This window comes from Mytilus edulis, chromosome 14 (assembly GCF_963676685.1).
Source record: "Mytilus edulis chromosome 14, xbMytEdul2.2, whole genome shotgun sequence".
Lineage (NCBI taxonomy): Eukaryota > Metazoa > Mollusca > Bivalvia > Mytilida > Mytilidae > Mytilus > Mytilus edulis.
In genome coordinates, this window is record NC_092357.1 from 37839768 (window position 1) to 37857985 (window position 18218).

Genomic DNA, 18218 nt, shown 5'->3' on the forward strand with positions numbered 1-18218 from the left:
CAGTTGAAGCCCGCCTCTGTGTGTGGGATTTTCGCGCTGCGTTGAAGACCCATTGGTGGACTTCTGCTGTATTCTGCCCATCGGCCGGATTATTGTCTCTTTGCCACATTCCCCATTTCAATTCTCAATTGTATGTCTATATTTGTAAACAGTCTGTAGTGTTTCATAATATGTGTATTTGAATGAATTTGTACAAATAATAAAATGCAATTCGTTTTAAACATTTAATATAGGTCTACATAATTATAAGCGTCCATTTTTGAATTAGGATCTTGATAATGATACTGTGCATTCCAGACAGGTCTTATTACTCCTTTTGAGATTGTCGACTGGTTATCGTATATATCATGTGGTGAATAGTGTTCTCCGTACAAAACCCTCCGCGGCCATCTTCCTGATGTTGTACCATTTACCATTACCGGAGTTGAGAGGTTGTCGTATGCAAAATAATCGGGCTGAAACAAAAGACATTCATCAGGTTAGTGTAAAGTAATATCAAAAGTGATTACAATGACGTCATTGTTTTTGTTTGTATCCAGATTTGTTTGCCGGGTTTCTTCGATATGCTTGCAGTGACAAGTTCTGTCAAACTTGTTTCTCGTTGAAACAAAACGATGAACATGACACGTTCGGTTGTCTGAATTTCATATGAATGCATGTACGAATGTTTGTACGTTTGTATAAACTTTAGCTTCTTTTATTCAATGACTAGGTCAACGTTTTTAAGGAGAAAGCAAAGAAAAAAGTTTATCGGTTTTCAAATAAGTAAAAAAGTTGAATCAAGTTCGAAGTTGAAGAGCATTTAAGACCTTATTCTGAAAGAGTTTTTAAGCAACATATAGTTAAATCAACGGTTTTTGGTTGTTAAGGTGGTACCTAAAACTACAGGGAGATAACTATGTAAAGTCAGCGAAACTTTTTAATTATGTTGTGTTGTAAACGGAATATTAAGCTTCTCAATGATCAAACTTGGTGTTTGTCAAATTGCTATATAACCAGTGTAATTTTTCTGACAAAACGGTTGGTTCAAATTTTTAAATTTTTTTATATTTTTGTTAAAGTGTCAAAGTAAATACTGTGACAAAATTTTATGAAAAATTAAACGAGCCAAAATAATTTTAGTGAAAGTGTTGGGTACCACCTTAACAAGATGTTGGTATCGGATAATCTTTGACATCACAATGTTCAATGCAAAACAAAAACATAAAACATAGGATGTTGTTCGAAGAATACCAACGAGTTAATCATTTCAAATGTGACAAAAGTCGTGCATCTGTTAATGATGAATCTAAGTCATACCTCTGAAGACTTCTTAAACTCCTTTTTACTCCGACTGTGGTATTTCGATGGTTTTCCACGTCTTCTATAGTACACTGTTAGACAAACTATAACAATGCCAAGGATTGTTAAAGCAAACACAGGAATTCCTACTCCTATCACAACTGGGTCTACAATATGAATAAAAAGCGTATTTATTGTAATTTGTTTATTCATTAAATTTAATTTAGTTGTCTGTATAATATAAAAAGGGAGATAAGTAGTAAAAGTTGTAAGAATACAATTTACTGTTTAAATATTACTGCATAAGATTCACATTGCTCTGATTTTTCCGTGATGCTGGATACAACAATATTTGTAATTTAAACCTTAAAATAACGTTACCAACCGTAAAGCCAAACCCGAACAAGGATACAAACCCGACAAGGATACAGAGCTTTGTATTAGAGAAGCGAACAAGTAATCGACAAGAGAGCGAAAGAGAGCATGAGAGGTTCTACGCTTTGCTTTGACGGGAAAGATAAGTAGCCACTCAATACAGAAAACCAAAAACGACCTCAGCGGTGTTCCTCTTCTTACAAATATAAAATCAAGTAAAACAGCTAGTATCAGAATTCTGATAATTAAAGTTTAAAATGTCTTTTTAATTATCAATTGAATTGATGTTTACAGTGTTAACCTACCTATAATACCGTAAATATTATCTATAACATCAGTTACATTGACAGAAGATGTCTCTGACTGCTGAGTTGTGACTGTCGACACTAATGTTACTTTCTGTGTGGGTGTTGATTCTGTTATAGTTTTGGTTGTACCAACTTTTTGGGCCGTTGAGGTTAGAACAGTTGTGGTAGTTGTAACATGTTCTGTTGTTGATTTTGACGTTTCTTCAAGTCTCGTTGTTAATTCCGTTGTTGTAGTCACACCTTTAGTTGAACTTTTCGGTTTTGTAGTGGTAGCTGATGTAGTTTCTACCTGTTCCGTCGATGATGATTTAGGTGTTGTTGCAACACTTGAAGTTGTTGAAGGGTTGGTCGTTATTACTTGAGGTGTTGTAGTATCTACCATTGTTGTATGAATTGCGGGAGTTGTAGTTTTTGATTCAGTAGATTTTTCCATTGTTGTTATAGTTTCGGAAGTGGTTTCTGGTTCCGTAGGAGTTGTTTTTAACGGCGTAGTTGTATCCGAGCCCTCTGTTGTAAAATGTTCTGTACTAGTGACGTAATGTTGTGTTGAAATAGGCAATGTCGTTGTTTCAGGGAAACATGAACCACAACAAAATTGAGACACAACAGGTTGAGAAGTACATAGGCCTGGATTGTTAGCATACGCATCCGCGCATGTCCAACCAAGGTTACTAAATATGATACCTTTCCTGTCACCATACAAACAGTTTTCTGTAAAAGAGTTAATTTTATTACAAAAATACTATGGTCTTGTACTAGGTAAAATGTGGTTTATTTTTAAAGCTTTCCGGCTAAATTGATATTTATTCTAGACAAAAAAAAATTATAACATAAAGAATAGTTTTTACTTATCAATTTAAACAACAACAATCAACATAACAGATATTGAAATTGATATTTAGGGAATGAACTAGTACTATATAGTAATTTCACTTTCGGATCCATGTTTATCTTCGTTTGTTGGGATTTAGAACACATCAAAGATACAAGGCTACTAATTTGGCACGCCATGGTCATGCAGATGTGCGTTTTGTCTACTTGACACTCATCAGTTACGCGCAAATCAAATATAAAGTTGTTGATTATAAACCAAAAATTCAAAAAAGGTTATACAAGATACTGTGAAGGCAATCTATTTCCGGGGGTTGCAAAACCTCGGTGTTTAAGTACTAATAATTCAATATCTTATAAACAAAAGTTTTAAAGTAATTTTAATCGTATTGTGTAATGTTATGTATTGACACAGTACTGATCCGCTCAGATGAGCAATGAACAAAACTGGACTAAGTTGTAGTTTTGACAAATCACAGACTAATTCAAAATATATAACGTACTAAGGGACGACATCATTAGTTCAATGTAGGATAAAAAAAACTTAATTCACATAGTTTTTTCGCTGACCCCCCTACCCCCTTCTTAACTTAATTTGGGAAAAATTGATTTACCTATATGGATATATGTAAAATCGATTTTAGATTAACAAAACTTGCAGCAACGTTGACCCCCCACCCCAAACTATTCGATTTAATTTTTTTTTTTATCCTACATCGATCTTTTGATGTCGTCCCTAACTGTTTGAGTAAAAAATTTCCGGAACGCAATTCCAAAAAAAAAAAGACTGAGCTAGAATGTGTACTTTTATGAAATATATTTTCAAACTATGTGAAAATTAGCGGCAAGTTTTTAATAAGTTTTGGATTTTTTTGTTAGACATAAAAAATATGTTGAGTAATCATTCATAATAGGTATTTTTTGTTTTTTTAGATTTTTGTCCTTTTTCCCGGGGGAAAAATAGCAATTAATCAGTAAAGGACCTAGGTGTTATACTTAAAGCAAAACAGACAGTGTAAGTGTCTTTGTTTTTTTAAAATCAAGTAGTTGAAATCAACGAATCCTTTTTTTTCATAATTAGATCGACTATAACACCATTGCCATTGCATTTAACATAACAAAAGAGAGGCGAAAGATACAAGAGAATCATTCAAACTAATAAGTCGAAATGATACTACAAATAAAACGTGCCAATTTATAGAATGCACTGAACTGCTGCCTGCCGTTCTGTTTTGTTTCTCGAATTGTAATATTCTCAATCGTTCAGACGTTTTGAAAATCAAGTGTTTCTTTGTAAAGCCAATCGTCAAATAACGGAGGCTAGAACTACAAATCTTGGTTAACTAAAACATGAATACCATGATACTTCATTCGTCATAACAATATATATAATGAATGATCACGGTAGGTAATGTATATTCACCAGTGAATAATTAGACAGATAAAATGGTTATAAAAAACAATAAATTACGCAGGTACTTACATTCATATATATATGTAATATTTAAAGTAGTCTTTGGAACGTATTTGATAGGTGCAATTGTTATTAATGTCGATGAAGACAAAGAGATGTAGATTATTTCCCCAAGGAGACAGTATCCTATCAAAAAATACTAATAATACATCCAGGCGAAAAATAGTGTAGAAAGGTGTTAGTACAATATGCCAAGCTCTAAATCGTCCCGCGCTCTAAAATTGTGAAAGAGATACTATCCTCCCCTGCAACCAAATTCTCTAAATTATAACAAAAGTATTCTAAAAACGACACAATACAACTTAGGACAGGTAATACATTATTGCCACATATTCAAGTAAAATATATATTTTTTGACCTTTTTACGTATTGCATCTGTTTCTTTTGTTTACGCATCGATGACAGTATAATGGAATTTGATGCGATTGTCATACAAGTGAGAGGTTAAGCTAGCTATAAAACCAGGATCAATCCACCATTTTCTACATTTGAAAATGCCTGTACCAAGTCAGGAATATGACAGTTCTTGTCCATTCGTTTTTGATGCGTTTTGTTACTTAATTTTGTGATTATAGACTTTCCGAATTGATTTTCCTCTGAGTTCAGTATTTTTGTGATTTTACTTTTTTTCATAACTTGGTATTTGGATCATCCCTTTTTGCTTCCAGGTTCAACTTATTCAATACGTTCATAAATTTCATCGCTGATTAATTCATGTATGGATTAGTGTGACTATAAATTTTCATTTTATTCCACGTGCAATTAATTGCTAGCTCTCATCAAAGACATCCAGGCTTATAGTTTGTACGCCAGACCCCTGTGTAGTCCACACAAATTCGTTACCACCGTTTTGCAGGTATCTCTTCAACTTGTTCCTTTTCTAACTTTAGCCACGACTGTACTTACATTATTTCTCTTCTAATGTTCGAGGAATTAACCTTACCGTTCCCTTTGGGGGCTTTAACATCCTGGGTACACACGCCAGAAACACACCACTAAAATGGTAAAACCAATTTGTTATCTAACGAAATATAAAACACTGCTTGACCAAGTTGTATTATAAACGCATTCTTGAATATCACTGAACTGTTTTTTTCTCTATAGTCAATGATAGTTTATTACTTTGAGAGATGAAATTGCAAAACACCAATCTCTTAAGGTTCATCATAACAAACGGACTAACATGGCTGTATTTACATGCCAAAAATTACTCTGAGTACAGACTTACCTGTGAACTTGGAAAAATTTTAATGCCTGGCATCCACTAGATATAATAAAGTTAAATGTATTTTGTGTTTCAGAAAGATAAAATCTCTTTTGGATTTTGATGGGCATTTTTTTCCTTCATGCTAAAGGTGTGAAAATTAACTAAGTTGTGGTACAACTATGAGATGCACCCTCAGGTAAAAAACCAGTTTGTATTGTTTTGATTGTCCTTAATTGACATGGACAAGAGGTATCTTCACAACTATAGGTGAGTTAAAGAGTGTATCTGAGTCAGCTGTGAGTGGACAGTATCAAAGTAATTCAGGTGTTTGTTTATTTTTGTACCTTCTGCAGAAAGGGAAAAAATGCCCATCAAAAACCAAGAAAGATTTTATCTTTCTTAAATACAAAATGCATTTAACTTTTATATATTTAGTGGATGCTAGGCATTAAAACTTTCCAAACAGCACAGGTAAGTCTGTACACAGAGTGGTTTTTGAGGTGAAAATACGGCCATATGTGTCCATTTGTTATCATGAACCTTAACAAATATTTTGTGTAGTAAGTTTATTAGAAAATATCAGAAGGTTTACCTTCGATAGCAATACTAGTATACAAAATAAAATTATTAAAGTATTTAAAAAAAATAGTTTCAAAACACCAGTTCTATGACAGTTGAGTTTAATAATATTAAACCTAGTAGCAATACGGCAAATGAAGTCATGACAATTGTCTTTATCGTTCTGTATCACACGAATAAAAGAACTGTATAATATCATGTATGCCTCTTAATAATGTGAAAACCATGGTTGAGCTAAGATCAAATGAGTTTAATTCACTCACCTTTTGATTGCCGCACTGAGTTCCTGTCCCTGCAACCGCTGACTGGCATTGGGAAATGTCTTGTTTGTAACACCAAAGAATATTACATATGGTCGAAAAATCGCCATTGTATTGTTCCTTTAATTATAAAAATATGGAAATAAATTCACAGTTAACTATTCTATAACAGCAGCAAAGATTTCAAATAAAGGTCTATCTCATATACAATGTCCTATGGTATATATTTAAAGTGATTGTAACTTCTCTAATAGAATAATGTGATGGAACGACTGAAATTGATAACACGTAAGATTTACGTTAAAATTAGGAATTAGTGTCATCATGAGAGATGTTTCGCTGTCTTTGACCTATATGACAACATAGTTATCGGATTTGTTTCTAACGTTGTTTCCCTTTTCTGAATTTGATCTAAACTTTAACTATTTTAAAAATCAAACAATGGAAGAGTTTATGGACTCCAAGCATGTGTTCTTATTAAAGAAACGCGGACGATACTGATCGTGAATCGAAAACATACTACAAACGCCAAAATAAGCTTCACACGTGACATTGAAAGTTATGTGCCATTCAAACTATAAACAATAAGTAGTCGTACAGTTACTCCTATTTTTTAAGAGCTAGAACATTGTTTTGTTGAAGCATATTTGATAAAACATTAGTTTAGTGTCTACCTTATATTATGAAGACAGTATTACAAAATTCGCAGTTCATTTACAGTGGTTATTAGCTTATCATCACTGAGGTTGTGAGAACTAAACCCCTATATGTCATAAACCCCTCTTTGTCACAGTATGTTCAACTTCAATTGACAATGATCACCAGTTTTCCTGCCGAAGTTCATTGGTTCTTTCAATGTACTCCTGTTTTATCCATCATCCAAAAATGACCGTCGTAATATAGCCAAATGTGTTAAGAACACTGATTCGACCGACGACCATATTACATGATTCATTATGCTATTGATGATGTATAATACAAAAAAGAGTTGAAAATATACTGTTTTGAGCGATCCTGGTTCAGTGAATCTGCAAAAGCGCTTCGGACGCATGCAATTTAGAAACTGTTATTAAACTACATCAAGTAAATTAGAAAATCTCAATATTAAATAGCCACGAAGTGGACATGAATAGATTAAACGCGAAATAAAGTATCCCCGAAAATAATTATTGTATTTGTATTTACCCTGCACAAGTATGATCCATCTCCGTGCAGCTGTACACATTGACTATCTGCATTATATACTTGTCCTGCTAGAAACTGGTCGTAAGGAGATTGAGCTGTCGGGTCAAAACTTGGACTTAATGTCTTCATACAATTGTTATTAACCCTATGGATATAAAAAGCGCCATATTTATTTTGAAAATCATACAATTTTTCTAGATATACTTTCCAATATTTTTCGTCAGTCGAAAACACAATTGTATCGAGTTTCATAAATGTTATGCACTATAAATCGTTATAAATGATTGGTTATATGCACAGATGTAAGAAAACGAAAAAAAACCAAAACAAATGGTAATGGCATTCATACGAATATACGAGGATGTGGAATGATTGCCAATGAGACAACTCTCCACTAGAGACGAATGACCTAGACGTTAAAACCTATAATTAGTTTGCAAGTTAGTGAATACTTAATGGTAGATCCAAGTCTGTTTGTGACTGTTTTTTCTAATCTATTCAATAATTTAATATGGTCAATTTAAAAAAAAAATATTTGCTTAACTTTGAATTTTTCGAAAAAATACGATCGTGACTCATGAGTCTTTTAAAGACGAAACACTTGTTTGGAGTAAACAATTATAACCCGTACAAAGCATATAGTAAATGTTTTGTGACACAATTAAAGACCCTTATAGTGAATTGATATTAATACCAAAATATACCATCTGTTACGACTGACAACAGTATCGTAACAATATCCCTTCTGAATAATCTAAGTCTGTTTTTAAATGTTTGGTTAGCTTTTGCAGTGAATGCGGACATTTATTTGCTTTGTAAAGAATATTACAATAACAGATTGGATGTGAAATACCCGAACCTATAAGATGTCTGTATGTTGGTTTTTTTACGAATGAAGTCCTTGTTCCTATGATAAAATTGTTTTGAATAGTTTGTGATTTCGAAAACTCTTGTGTAATAATTCTTCAGTAATACATGATAGATTTCTTTCGTTAAAATCAAATACGTTGTCATATGCACGAGCGAATCGAACAAGTTGAGAAATATAAACACATTAAGATGATGGCAAGGAAACGTCACCATCTAAAAATGGATAATTCACAATAAGAAATAAATCATCTGTTTTATCACAAATTTTGATTTTTCAAAAAGCAAAATGAATTAAGATTGCATGCCTTGTACTTTGTTGTATCTTTCGGTAAGTTTCTTATTGACATATTTATTAACGATGTTCTAGCCTGTCTCTGCATTCTTTTTCGAAACTTATACTAGTTAAAACTTACGAATCAAGTTGATCGATGTATGAGGTAAAATATTTTGTAGAACAAGAAGAGAATATCCAAGGATGTGCTGCAGTGGCCCCTTGTTGTGGCATACTAGATGGTGCCATTATGTATGCGTCAGATGAACTACACAGGTTACCAGTACCGTCATGTTTGGCGCTCAAACTGAAAAAGAAGATGTGGTACATGTATGCTTAGTATTGACGTCAATGAGACAATTCGTCGCAATAAATCAAATGACACAGAAATTAATGACTATATGTCATCGTATGGCCTTCAACAATAAGCAACAAACTGCAAAAACAGCATTGCTTAAAAAAATATTTTCTTGACGCTTATACATTGAATATATAAAAAAGAAGATGTGGTATGATTGCCAATGAGACAACTATCCACAAAAGACCAAAATGACACAACCATGCATTAACAACTATAGGTCACCGTACGGCCTTCAAACAATGAGCAAAGCCCATACCGCATAGTCAGCTATAATAGGACCCGATAAGACAATGTAAAACAATTCAAACGAGAAAACTAACGGCCTTATTTATGTAAAAAATGAAGCATTTATACATTTTCAGTTAGGTGCAGCGTGTATATGTTTACGCTCTATGTAACTGAAAATATGAACTTTCAACGGATAAATCTTGTTTATAAGCATTGCAGAATTTTATTAGAATGGTCACCTTAATGATCGTAAGCATATGTATTGAATGAAACAGTTTTAGTCTAACATAAACAAAAATACTATATATAGGGCTTACCAGTGTCCTAGTTCGTGTGCTGCTGTTGTTATGACAACGAAATCAAATCTTTCCTCAACTATGGATTGGCTGTTTTCTGTACACACAGCACTAGTGAAAGCTAGACCTATACAATGAGTCACAACTCATTATAGACACATTGTAGTTTAAAGAGTATGCCCAATACAAACCAATATTTCTATAAAAAACAGTGCTGGATACACAGTCAACTTTTGTTTGTTTTACCATCTTGATAACAGTCACTGTCAGGACATGGCCTTATTTTAATGTTATCAGAAAGTCATATACAGATTTTGTTAACGAATATATGTATCATTATAGGTCCATCGAAAAGTTATTTTTGAGGTTGCTTTGACGAAATTGAATTAAACTGACTGCTTATAACGAAATAGTATTTTACAACTCCGCGTTCATAAATTTATGAAACAAAGACAATAATATTCTATTTTTGTGTTGTAAAATATCGTAGCAAATGCCCCTTTAAATTATGCATTCAAAAAGATGCACATGGAATTAAATATTTAAAACCACCTAATATATATTAGCACGTGCAATTGTAAATGTCTTACCTGCATTTCCTGTTAACCCAGATGCTGTCAGATCGTATCTTTAAATAAAATGGAAATTGTTGGATGGTATAAATTGCTGATACACTACAACTTTGGAGACACATGCCGTTTGATTTTACATATTAAACACAATTATTTCAGACTAACCAGTGAATTAAAGAAAATCTCGTATTTTGACCTATGGTAGTATGAAAAGCTTGAATATGATATGATTGCCAATGAGAAAACTACCTTCAAGAGTTTAGTGCTCAGTCTTGTTTTTACGTTGTGTTGTTTTGTCTTATGGTCGATTTTCGTTTTTTTTTGTCAGCGTTTGTCAGTTTGTCATCGATTCATGAATGTGAATGTCCCTTTAATATATTCCACATGCATGATTGTATCTTTGACTGGCACATACAGCTGATTTACGAATTAATATTTGCTTGGTAAAAGACAATATTTTTTTTTATCAAGAGGCTGAGTCCCCAGGGGTTATCCAGGGTAAATTGGATGTGGATGCCTGAACTCGCCGAGCGAAGCGAGTCGAAAAAAAATTTGGGACCTTTTTATGCAGAAAATTATATTTTTTCGGTCTTTTTCTTTGAATGAATTTGTACTTACACCACTTAGATTTTTGTTTTAAATCAATGAATAATAGCCTTGAAAATATCGAATAGGGTCACAATGATAATTTTATCATTTAAATATTTACAAAAATAATAACAATTCAGAATATTTATAACAAATAGTTCAGCTTTCTTCCCTTAACTGATGCAAATTTTGTAATAACATTTTGTCTATCGATTTGACTGGCACATACAGCTGATTTACGAATTAATATTTGCTTGGTAAAAGACAATGTTTTTTTTATCAAGAGGCTGAGCCATTGTTTAGAGCTATTAGTTACGTGTTAGGAATTTAGAAAAAGCTTCCGCTAATAAATGAAATTGCAGTATATCCTTATAAAATAAAGACCTATTATATTTACCGGGTAAACAGCATTGCATGATCGTGATCTGGTAATCCGGTTTGTAGCTTCACCCATGTTTGGAAATTCCCTAAACCAACAGTCGAGTCCACTCTGTTGGGGGTAAATGACGCATCTTTAATATTCTCTGTCCATGGAGCGTCACCTGGTGTCTACAAATAACATGAAATGTTTGATGGGTTACCGTATTATTAACATTGAATATGAAGGCAAAACTAAGTAGTTAACCGATTTTGTTTTACTAGTAAATCCACAAATAAGAGACAAAATTAAGATAACAAACCAAAACTGACGATACCACATGAGCTTAAAGAGCTAGCTAGACCGAGTGAGTCGACAGGGTAAGCATTTCCTGCTTTGCATGCATTACCTGACATGCGTATCTACACTCCAAGAGTAATCACGATGACAACATTTGTTTCTAACATATACATTTTAGCACATGTAACTCATTTTATTTTTCATTGAATCAAACGTTCAAACAAAACTAACCGAATGTTTAAATATGGAATTATTGGAATAAATTAAACTATGTATCATTAAAATATATTATGCTGTAATTTTTCGTAGATTATATTCTTTGTTTTTTCCCTAGCTTTCCGATCTATACTGTGACTCTAATTTTACCCGATTATATATAATATAATATATTGAATTGCTGTATTCAAATAGAAGTTGCATGGATAGTCTAGAACAGCTAAAGTGAACAGGTCGAGAAAAAGTTGGTTGACAGTATCTAAATCTTAAAATATATAATATACCTGAGAAATAATAATTCCAGCAAATAAAATAGATATTGTGTAAGCTGAAGTTTGGATATTTTTATACATGGCGTCCATCTGAAACAAAATAATAAATATAGCAAAATTACTACTAGAAGTGTATAACTGAAATAGAATTTACTCAACTTATGTAATTTTCCATTTCAGATTTTAATTAATTCTGAGTAATATTATCAAAAGCGTAAACCAATACGTTGAGGGTTGCTACCATATATCTATAATATCTATATTATCATATATATATATAACATTGTATAACAAGCATGAAAGTTAAACCAATATTATTAAGTTTACTTTTACAATAATTCATACGTAAATTTACAAAACAGACCTTATACAACGCCTACCCCGTTCAGAACAAAAGCATAATACTGACGAATTGTTGTCAGGGCGTCTGTTTCCTTTTCCTGTATTGTGGATTTATCACTCTTAGCATACCAACTGAAAAAAAAGTTACAATAGCACATGTTGAACATCGTACATGTATCACATCACAACAGTGTTTCAATGATACATCCAGGCATAGATTACCTTAGCCTTATTTGGCACAACTTTTTGGAATTTTGAATCCTCAATGCTCTTTAACTTTGTACTTGTTTGGCGTAAAAAAATATTTCGATATGAGCGTCACTGATGAGTCTTATGTAGACGAAACGCGCGTCTGGCGTACTAAATTATAATCCTGGTACCTTTGATAACTATACATCCCAAAACGAAAGCAATTTGACACCCATGCTCCCCAACTTTGAATAACTATGGCACTAAAAAAGGTTTGACACAACATAATTGGATGAAAAATGATAAGATGAGAGATGCAAAGTGTAATTAGATACTGAAATTGTCTTTATCGAATTTAATTTTTCGAAATTAAATCAATAAAATCAGAAATATCAGCTTAGTAAAACTTACTAACTATAAATAGCATAATCACAAAATATAAGTAATTCTATTTGTTGGCTTCCAGTGGCTCTTTTTCGTCTGTGGTAATTAGTTTGATTTTTGAAACTGTCACCTATAATTTAAATGGTAAATCAATGTTGTGGTACAGAAAAGATAAAAGCACAATTATAACAGTTTCAGTAGCCACTAAACAGACAAGACAACCACAGTAGTATTCCAAGAGATCTTTCGAAAGACACGAACAACTCAGTAAAGATATGAAACCTCTAATTCGTGCTCGTTCTGAAAGCATATACAAGAAAGAAGTACAAATGTACATGCTTGAAAGTTAATAGTTCATATGCAAAGCTATTTCATTTTAATAAGTAAAATATTATTTAGATATTTTTTGTATTAAATTAAGGGATCTGGGATCACTGTAGAGACCTTGCTGAAATTCTCTTTTGAAAAAACGAAATACTAGTAGAAAGGCAGATGTTGCCCGTTTCTCATATCGTAAGTACCTTTTTTTCGTATTACAAAACTTCCGTGAAATCTACTACAAAAGTGTATGCAATTAAAGGTAATAGTTAAGCTCACTTTTAGCACAAACTAATGTATAGTTCTGACATGAAATGCGTGTCATTTTATCTTAACTTCAGAAAAATATCTTCGAATGCTTGAAATAGCAGAATATTATAAATAAATCAATTAGTATAAATTATATACATGAAATAATGGTTTTATTCCTATAAGTTAAAAATGTGTATAATAAATTTAAGTTGTAAGATTTTTTTTTTATACTAGAAAGAGCAACCAGGCAGATGATTGTAACACAAGTTAACTCATAGTTGTACAAGACATGATAAATATAAAAAAAAATTAATAACATTTGAAATGATTATTTACGATGCAACTCGTCCTCTAGCTGATTGGCTGAAATTTTTTGTCTATCAGCTCATAGTCATAATTTTATCATGTGACCTTCACGTCATTAACTTTTTTTCATGATTTTCTCCTCAAAACTGGAAATAATAAGAATTAAAATACAAAGGAGTAACTGTAATATTCTTCCGTTTATTCAAAATATCCTCCAAAATGTGGTGCACACTTTAAAATTAACCGCTACGCAGGGTATTCAGTTAGTACAACATTTTTAGGATATTCTGTTAAAGACAGGAAAAAATAATACAGTCGTTCTTTAATTTTTGTGCACAACAGTTTGTTTATATTCCTAATTTTTAATTGCTTGATATGCTAAAATTTAAAAGGCATTTTAATTCAAAAGAGTTTTAGTTTTCAAGCTTCTAAAGCCGCAGACAGTGTTTACAATAAAGTGAAACAGAGTACCATGAACATATTTACCAATTTTATAAACGTCATCAAATTGAACATTTCTTTTGCGTTCTTTTATAAGATGAACATTTTCAAGTCTTCCATGAAAGGAGGAATAGTTTCTCTGTGATGAAGTCTGTATAATATACTCCTCCCCTCCAAAGCTGAACGTTCCAAACTGAAATCACATAAAAAAATCCAATTAGGGAGCAACCATTTAAGTTAAAGGTGGGGTTATGGTTTTTTCGTTAGTTTTTCAACACTTAAAGGTATATGAGATAAGCTGGATTCAGAATAATTTTTTTTTCATCTGCTTGATCACAATATATTTTTTCATCTAACGGGATCAAAATAATTTTTAAAAAACCAAACCCATGCATAACCCATTTTTAAATTAAAATTGTCGTTCCCCTATGTCCTTTAAAGTGACAGAGACAAAATATATCAAAGTTAAATTCATATTTAGATAACAAACTTGCAAAGCCATTGCTAAAAACGAAAAACGATGAAAAAGGCATACACAACATAAAATAAACTAAAGATTGGGCAACACGATCCACACCAAAAACTTTGAGGATATCAGGAGGTCCGGAAGGGTAGATCCGATTGCATATGTGGTTCAAGTTATGAACATAATAATATTTGTATAATATTAAGTCATGCATATAAGTTGGTACATGATTTTGAAATGGGGACTTACTGCTTTGGTCGATAAACTAAACTTTCAGAGGACACAAATGAAAAATCCATATGTTACTGATAAATTGATATTGTTTTTGGCGGTCAACTACATGGACAGCAGCAATTACAGGCGAAACACAGGGATTTGGGTATCCTATTCGATTTTGTTCTTTTTATGGTCGCTTAGGTGTTGTCCTTGAGAATCAATTCCTTATTCGCATTTCTTTTCAAGTTAAAGGAATATCTTGAACAAGGACAACCACGGTCGTTGACTTTTAAACTAATTCAAATTCAAATAGAAGTTATTAATTCAGAAAGTGAAATGCGATATCATTCTCTGTACCCAATAAGCTACACAAAAGTATTACATTTTAACGATAAAAGGTTTGTATACTTATGATCAAATTTCAATTAAATTACTTGTCCACGGATCTTTTTTGATTAAAAGTCTGGTGAAAGGTTACATTTGTACTTCGTGCGTTTATTAAGGTTAACAATATTGACAGAGCTTATGATTTTATCCCATAAAACTTTTTTGGTTGATAAATCAGAATGGTAAATATCAACTCCCACAAAATATAGACGACCGTGCTAGAAATCGTGTAACTTCATTTCATTTTCAATTTATTCATATCGTATAACCTAATATTGTTGAGCTTTGAAATTTAATACACTGTTATAATATTAAAAGACCTTGAAAAAGAAATTTGTAAATAACTACCATTAAGGTACGTTAAACACATTTTTTAATTCTTTCAAACTATGAATATTTTTTTTTTATTGGAAATGAAATATTTATATGCAAAATTTATATGCAAAATTATCATATAGAAATATTATAAATTTGTACCCGTATATTCAAATTGAGCGAAAAAATTTATCTTAAAATGGTTTTTTGATTACACGTATATTATCCTTAACGGTATATTCCAGCTGTGTCGTCTGTGGTGAAGATATTACAGTCACACACGATGTGACATTGTACATTATAAATGCTTTACTGATTCTTTTATGTAATAACTTGTTTTAGATATTTTGCAGGATTTTAAAGTATTGAACATGGATATTCTTATTTGATTTTAACACGAGGGGCCAGCTGACGCCTGTCTCCTGATGTGAGATTTTAATGATGTGCTGGTTATCTATTGGTGGTCTTTGACTGTTTTTACTCTTTGGTCGGGTTGTTGTCTCTTTGGCACATTCCCTGTAAATTTTAAACATTCTCAATTTAATTTCACGTTCTTTTTGTTGTGCTTATTATTGTAAGCCATACAGTGCCCTACAGTTGTTATCTCCTTATTTTTTATATTTTTTTAAATATTTTTTTAAGATTTCTAGTGTTTAGTGCCTTAGAAAAACATAATTACCATATTTTGCTTTCCTTGTATATCTCTTTGAATCACAAATGATGCACCATTCTTTACGTCTTGATAAAAAATTGAGTCCTAAAAAAGAAACTATTTATTAGAATAACAATTTAAATACATTGAATTTAGTTGCTATTTGAAACGGCAAAGAATGTCTTTTAAGATGATAGTTTTCTATTTGACTGTTTTCGTGAAGTAAAATTGACATGCTATGGTTTGGACAAAACAATCAAAAAATCATTTTGTAATCAGGAAATTTATTCTAAATTGAGTATAAACAGCTGGATAAACCAGTGAATTTAGGCGCAGATGCAGTAACGGATTTTCTTTTAAAAATGTGATTACTACCTCTTAATAAAAAATAATCCAAATGAAAAATAAAATATAAAGTGAGAAAAACAATATTGAACTATACCTCGTTTTCATGTCCATGGATTTTTTTCGTTGAGCCATGCTTCATGGTATGAATTGGAACATTCGTATGAACCTTGTCATTCCGTACAAGGTGAAGCTTAACATTTGACCTTTCAACTTCAAAGTCAAGGTCATATGTTCCTATAAGGTTTAAGCGGTCTGTAGACCTTCTAGATCGTTCTCCATTTGATATCTTAATATCAATTTCATCTGTTAATAAAGACAGCAAATTTTAATCATGAAAGATATTTCTTTTTCGGTTCAATCTATTATATCTAAATGAGGCAGTTGCTCTCTGAAAAACTTTATATTGGATATATAGATGCAACTTTATAAATGAAAAAAAACCCAACACTTTAAAATTGTCATGCGTCTGAAACGCTTTAAAAATAGTTGATTTACCTTCATCAGGAACGCTCAAACAAAAACATTTGAAAGTTAAGGTGGAATTAATAGTTTAAAAGTTTTAAGCTATATGAGTAAAAGAGGAATAACAAGAAGGACCTTTCAATCTTCAGTGTACAGTGTGGTTTGCTCTACGTCTAGTGGCAAATATCTCATGTATATTCAGGACAAATTGACAATTATTAAAACGATAGATTCTGTAAAATAATCGGTAAACAAATACATATGATTGATTGCAGTTGATAGCTTAAACGTCCAGTAGCAAATGTCTCATGCATATTGTATACACCGAACTAACAATATATAATGATATGATACCGCACAGTGGGCGGTTGAATAAAACCAAATCTGCAATATAAATGCATACAAAAATAGATTATTTTACTAAATACATAGTCTTATTTCTAAAAAATATATTCAAAGGCCCGTTAAAATGTGTTTCAGTCTTACCATGATATTGAATTTCATCATTAAATGGCAGTTTTAGAAGACACTGACACCTTGTTATTAACAGTACACTTATGATAATAAATATTTGCATTTCGTCTATAATACTTCCGTAAGCACAGTAGCAATGTTTAAATTTTACACGTTACACATGCTGAATTTATCGTACCGATGCTTAAGTTTTAGGAATAATATCACTATTGAAAGCTAAATTCTTTTGTGTGTTATGACCCTTATATAAACTTGCATATGAAAGCATTTATCTATTAAATTTTATTGAGATTTCTATTGCGTGCGATGGAGTCAGGGGTGACTGGTTTCTCTGTAATAGTTCATACCGTGACTTTTTAATAATTCATAAATATTTTATTAGACAGATTGAGTTCTTTATGATTTTGGGATTAAAAAAGAAAGAAATAACAAATAATTTATTGTTCTTCATAACACATTTGAAACGATTGATTGAACTGATATTTTTATTTAACGTCCAGTGGCAAATATTTCATGTATAGCCAGAGTGCTAACTCATTAACAATACTTTTAAAAAGTGTTTTGGTAAGAATAAAGTTAGGGCAATTAAGACTACCATTGGAAGGATGAGTGTATAATTTTTAGTAGTTTAGACTTGGAACATGCCACGGGACATCTCAAAGACTTGTTGCCACGGTTCTTTAACGTGAAGTTATTTAATGAAGACTATCTCCTGGTATTTTATATAAAAAATCAAAACATTTAGTTGTCAATTTTTGTTATATAGGGCCTCGGTGGCCGAGTGGTCAAAGTAGATAATATATTGCGATCTGTAGCATATTAACTCCGAGGTTG

At 31.9% G+C, this 18218-nt stretch overlaps 1 protein-coding gene across 1 annotated transcript; it reads right to left on the reverse strand.

Annotated features, from left to right (window-relative positions):
• Positions 1–210: 210 nt before the first annotated feature.
• LOC139502697 (uncharacterized) lies at positions 211–17602 on the reverse strand. Its single transcript, XM_071292240.1, has 17 exons — positions 17397–17602; positions 16543–16751; positions 16128–16205; positions 14110–14257; positions 12775–12877; positions 12213–12306; positions 11845–11922; positions 11084–11235; positions 10117–10154; positions 9548–9653; positions 8784–8948; positions 7501–7645; positions 6319–6435; positions 5213–5264; positions 1962–2675; positions 1300–1448; positions 211–455 (listed from the first exon to the last, which is right to left on the reverse strand). Exons 1-17 carry the CDS (start codon positions 17485–17487, stop codon positions 225–227), a joined length of 2670 nt encoding a protein of 889 aa, XP_071148341.1. The 5' UTR covers positions 17488–17602; the 3' UTR covers positions 211–224.
• Between the last annotated feature and the right edge of the window lie 616 nt (positions 17603–18218).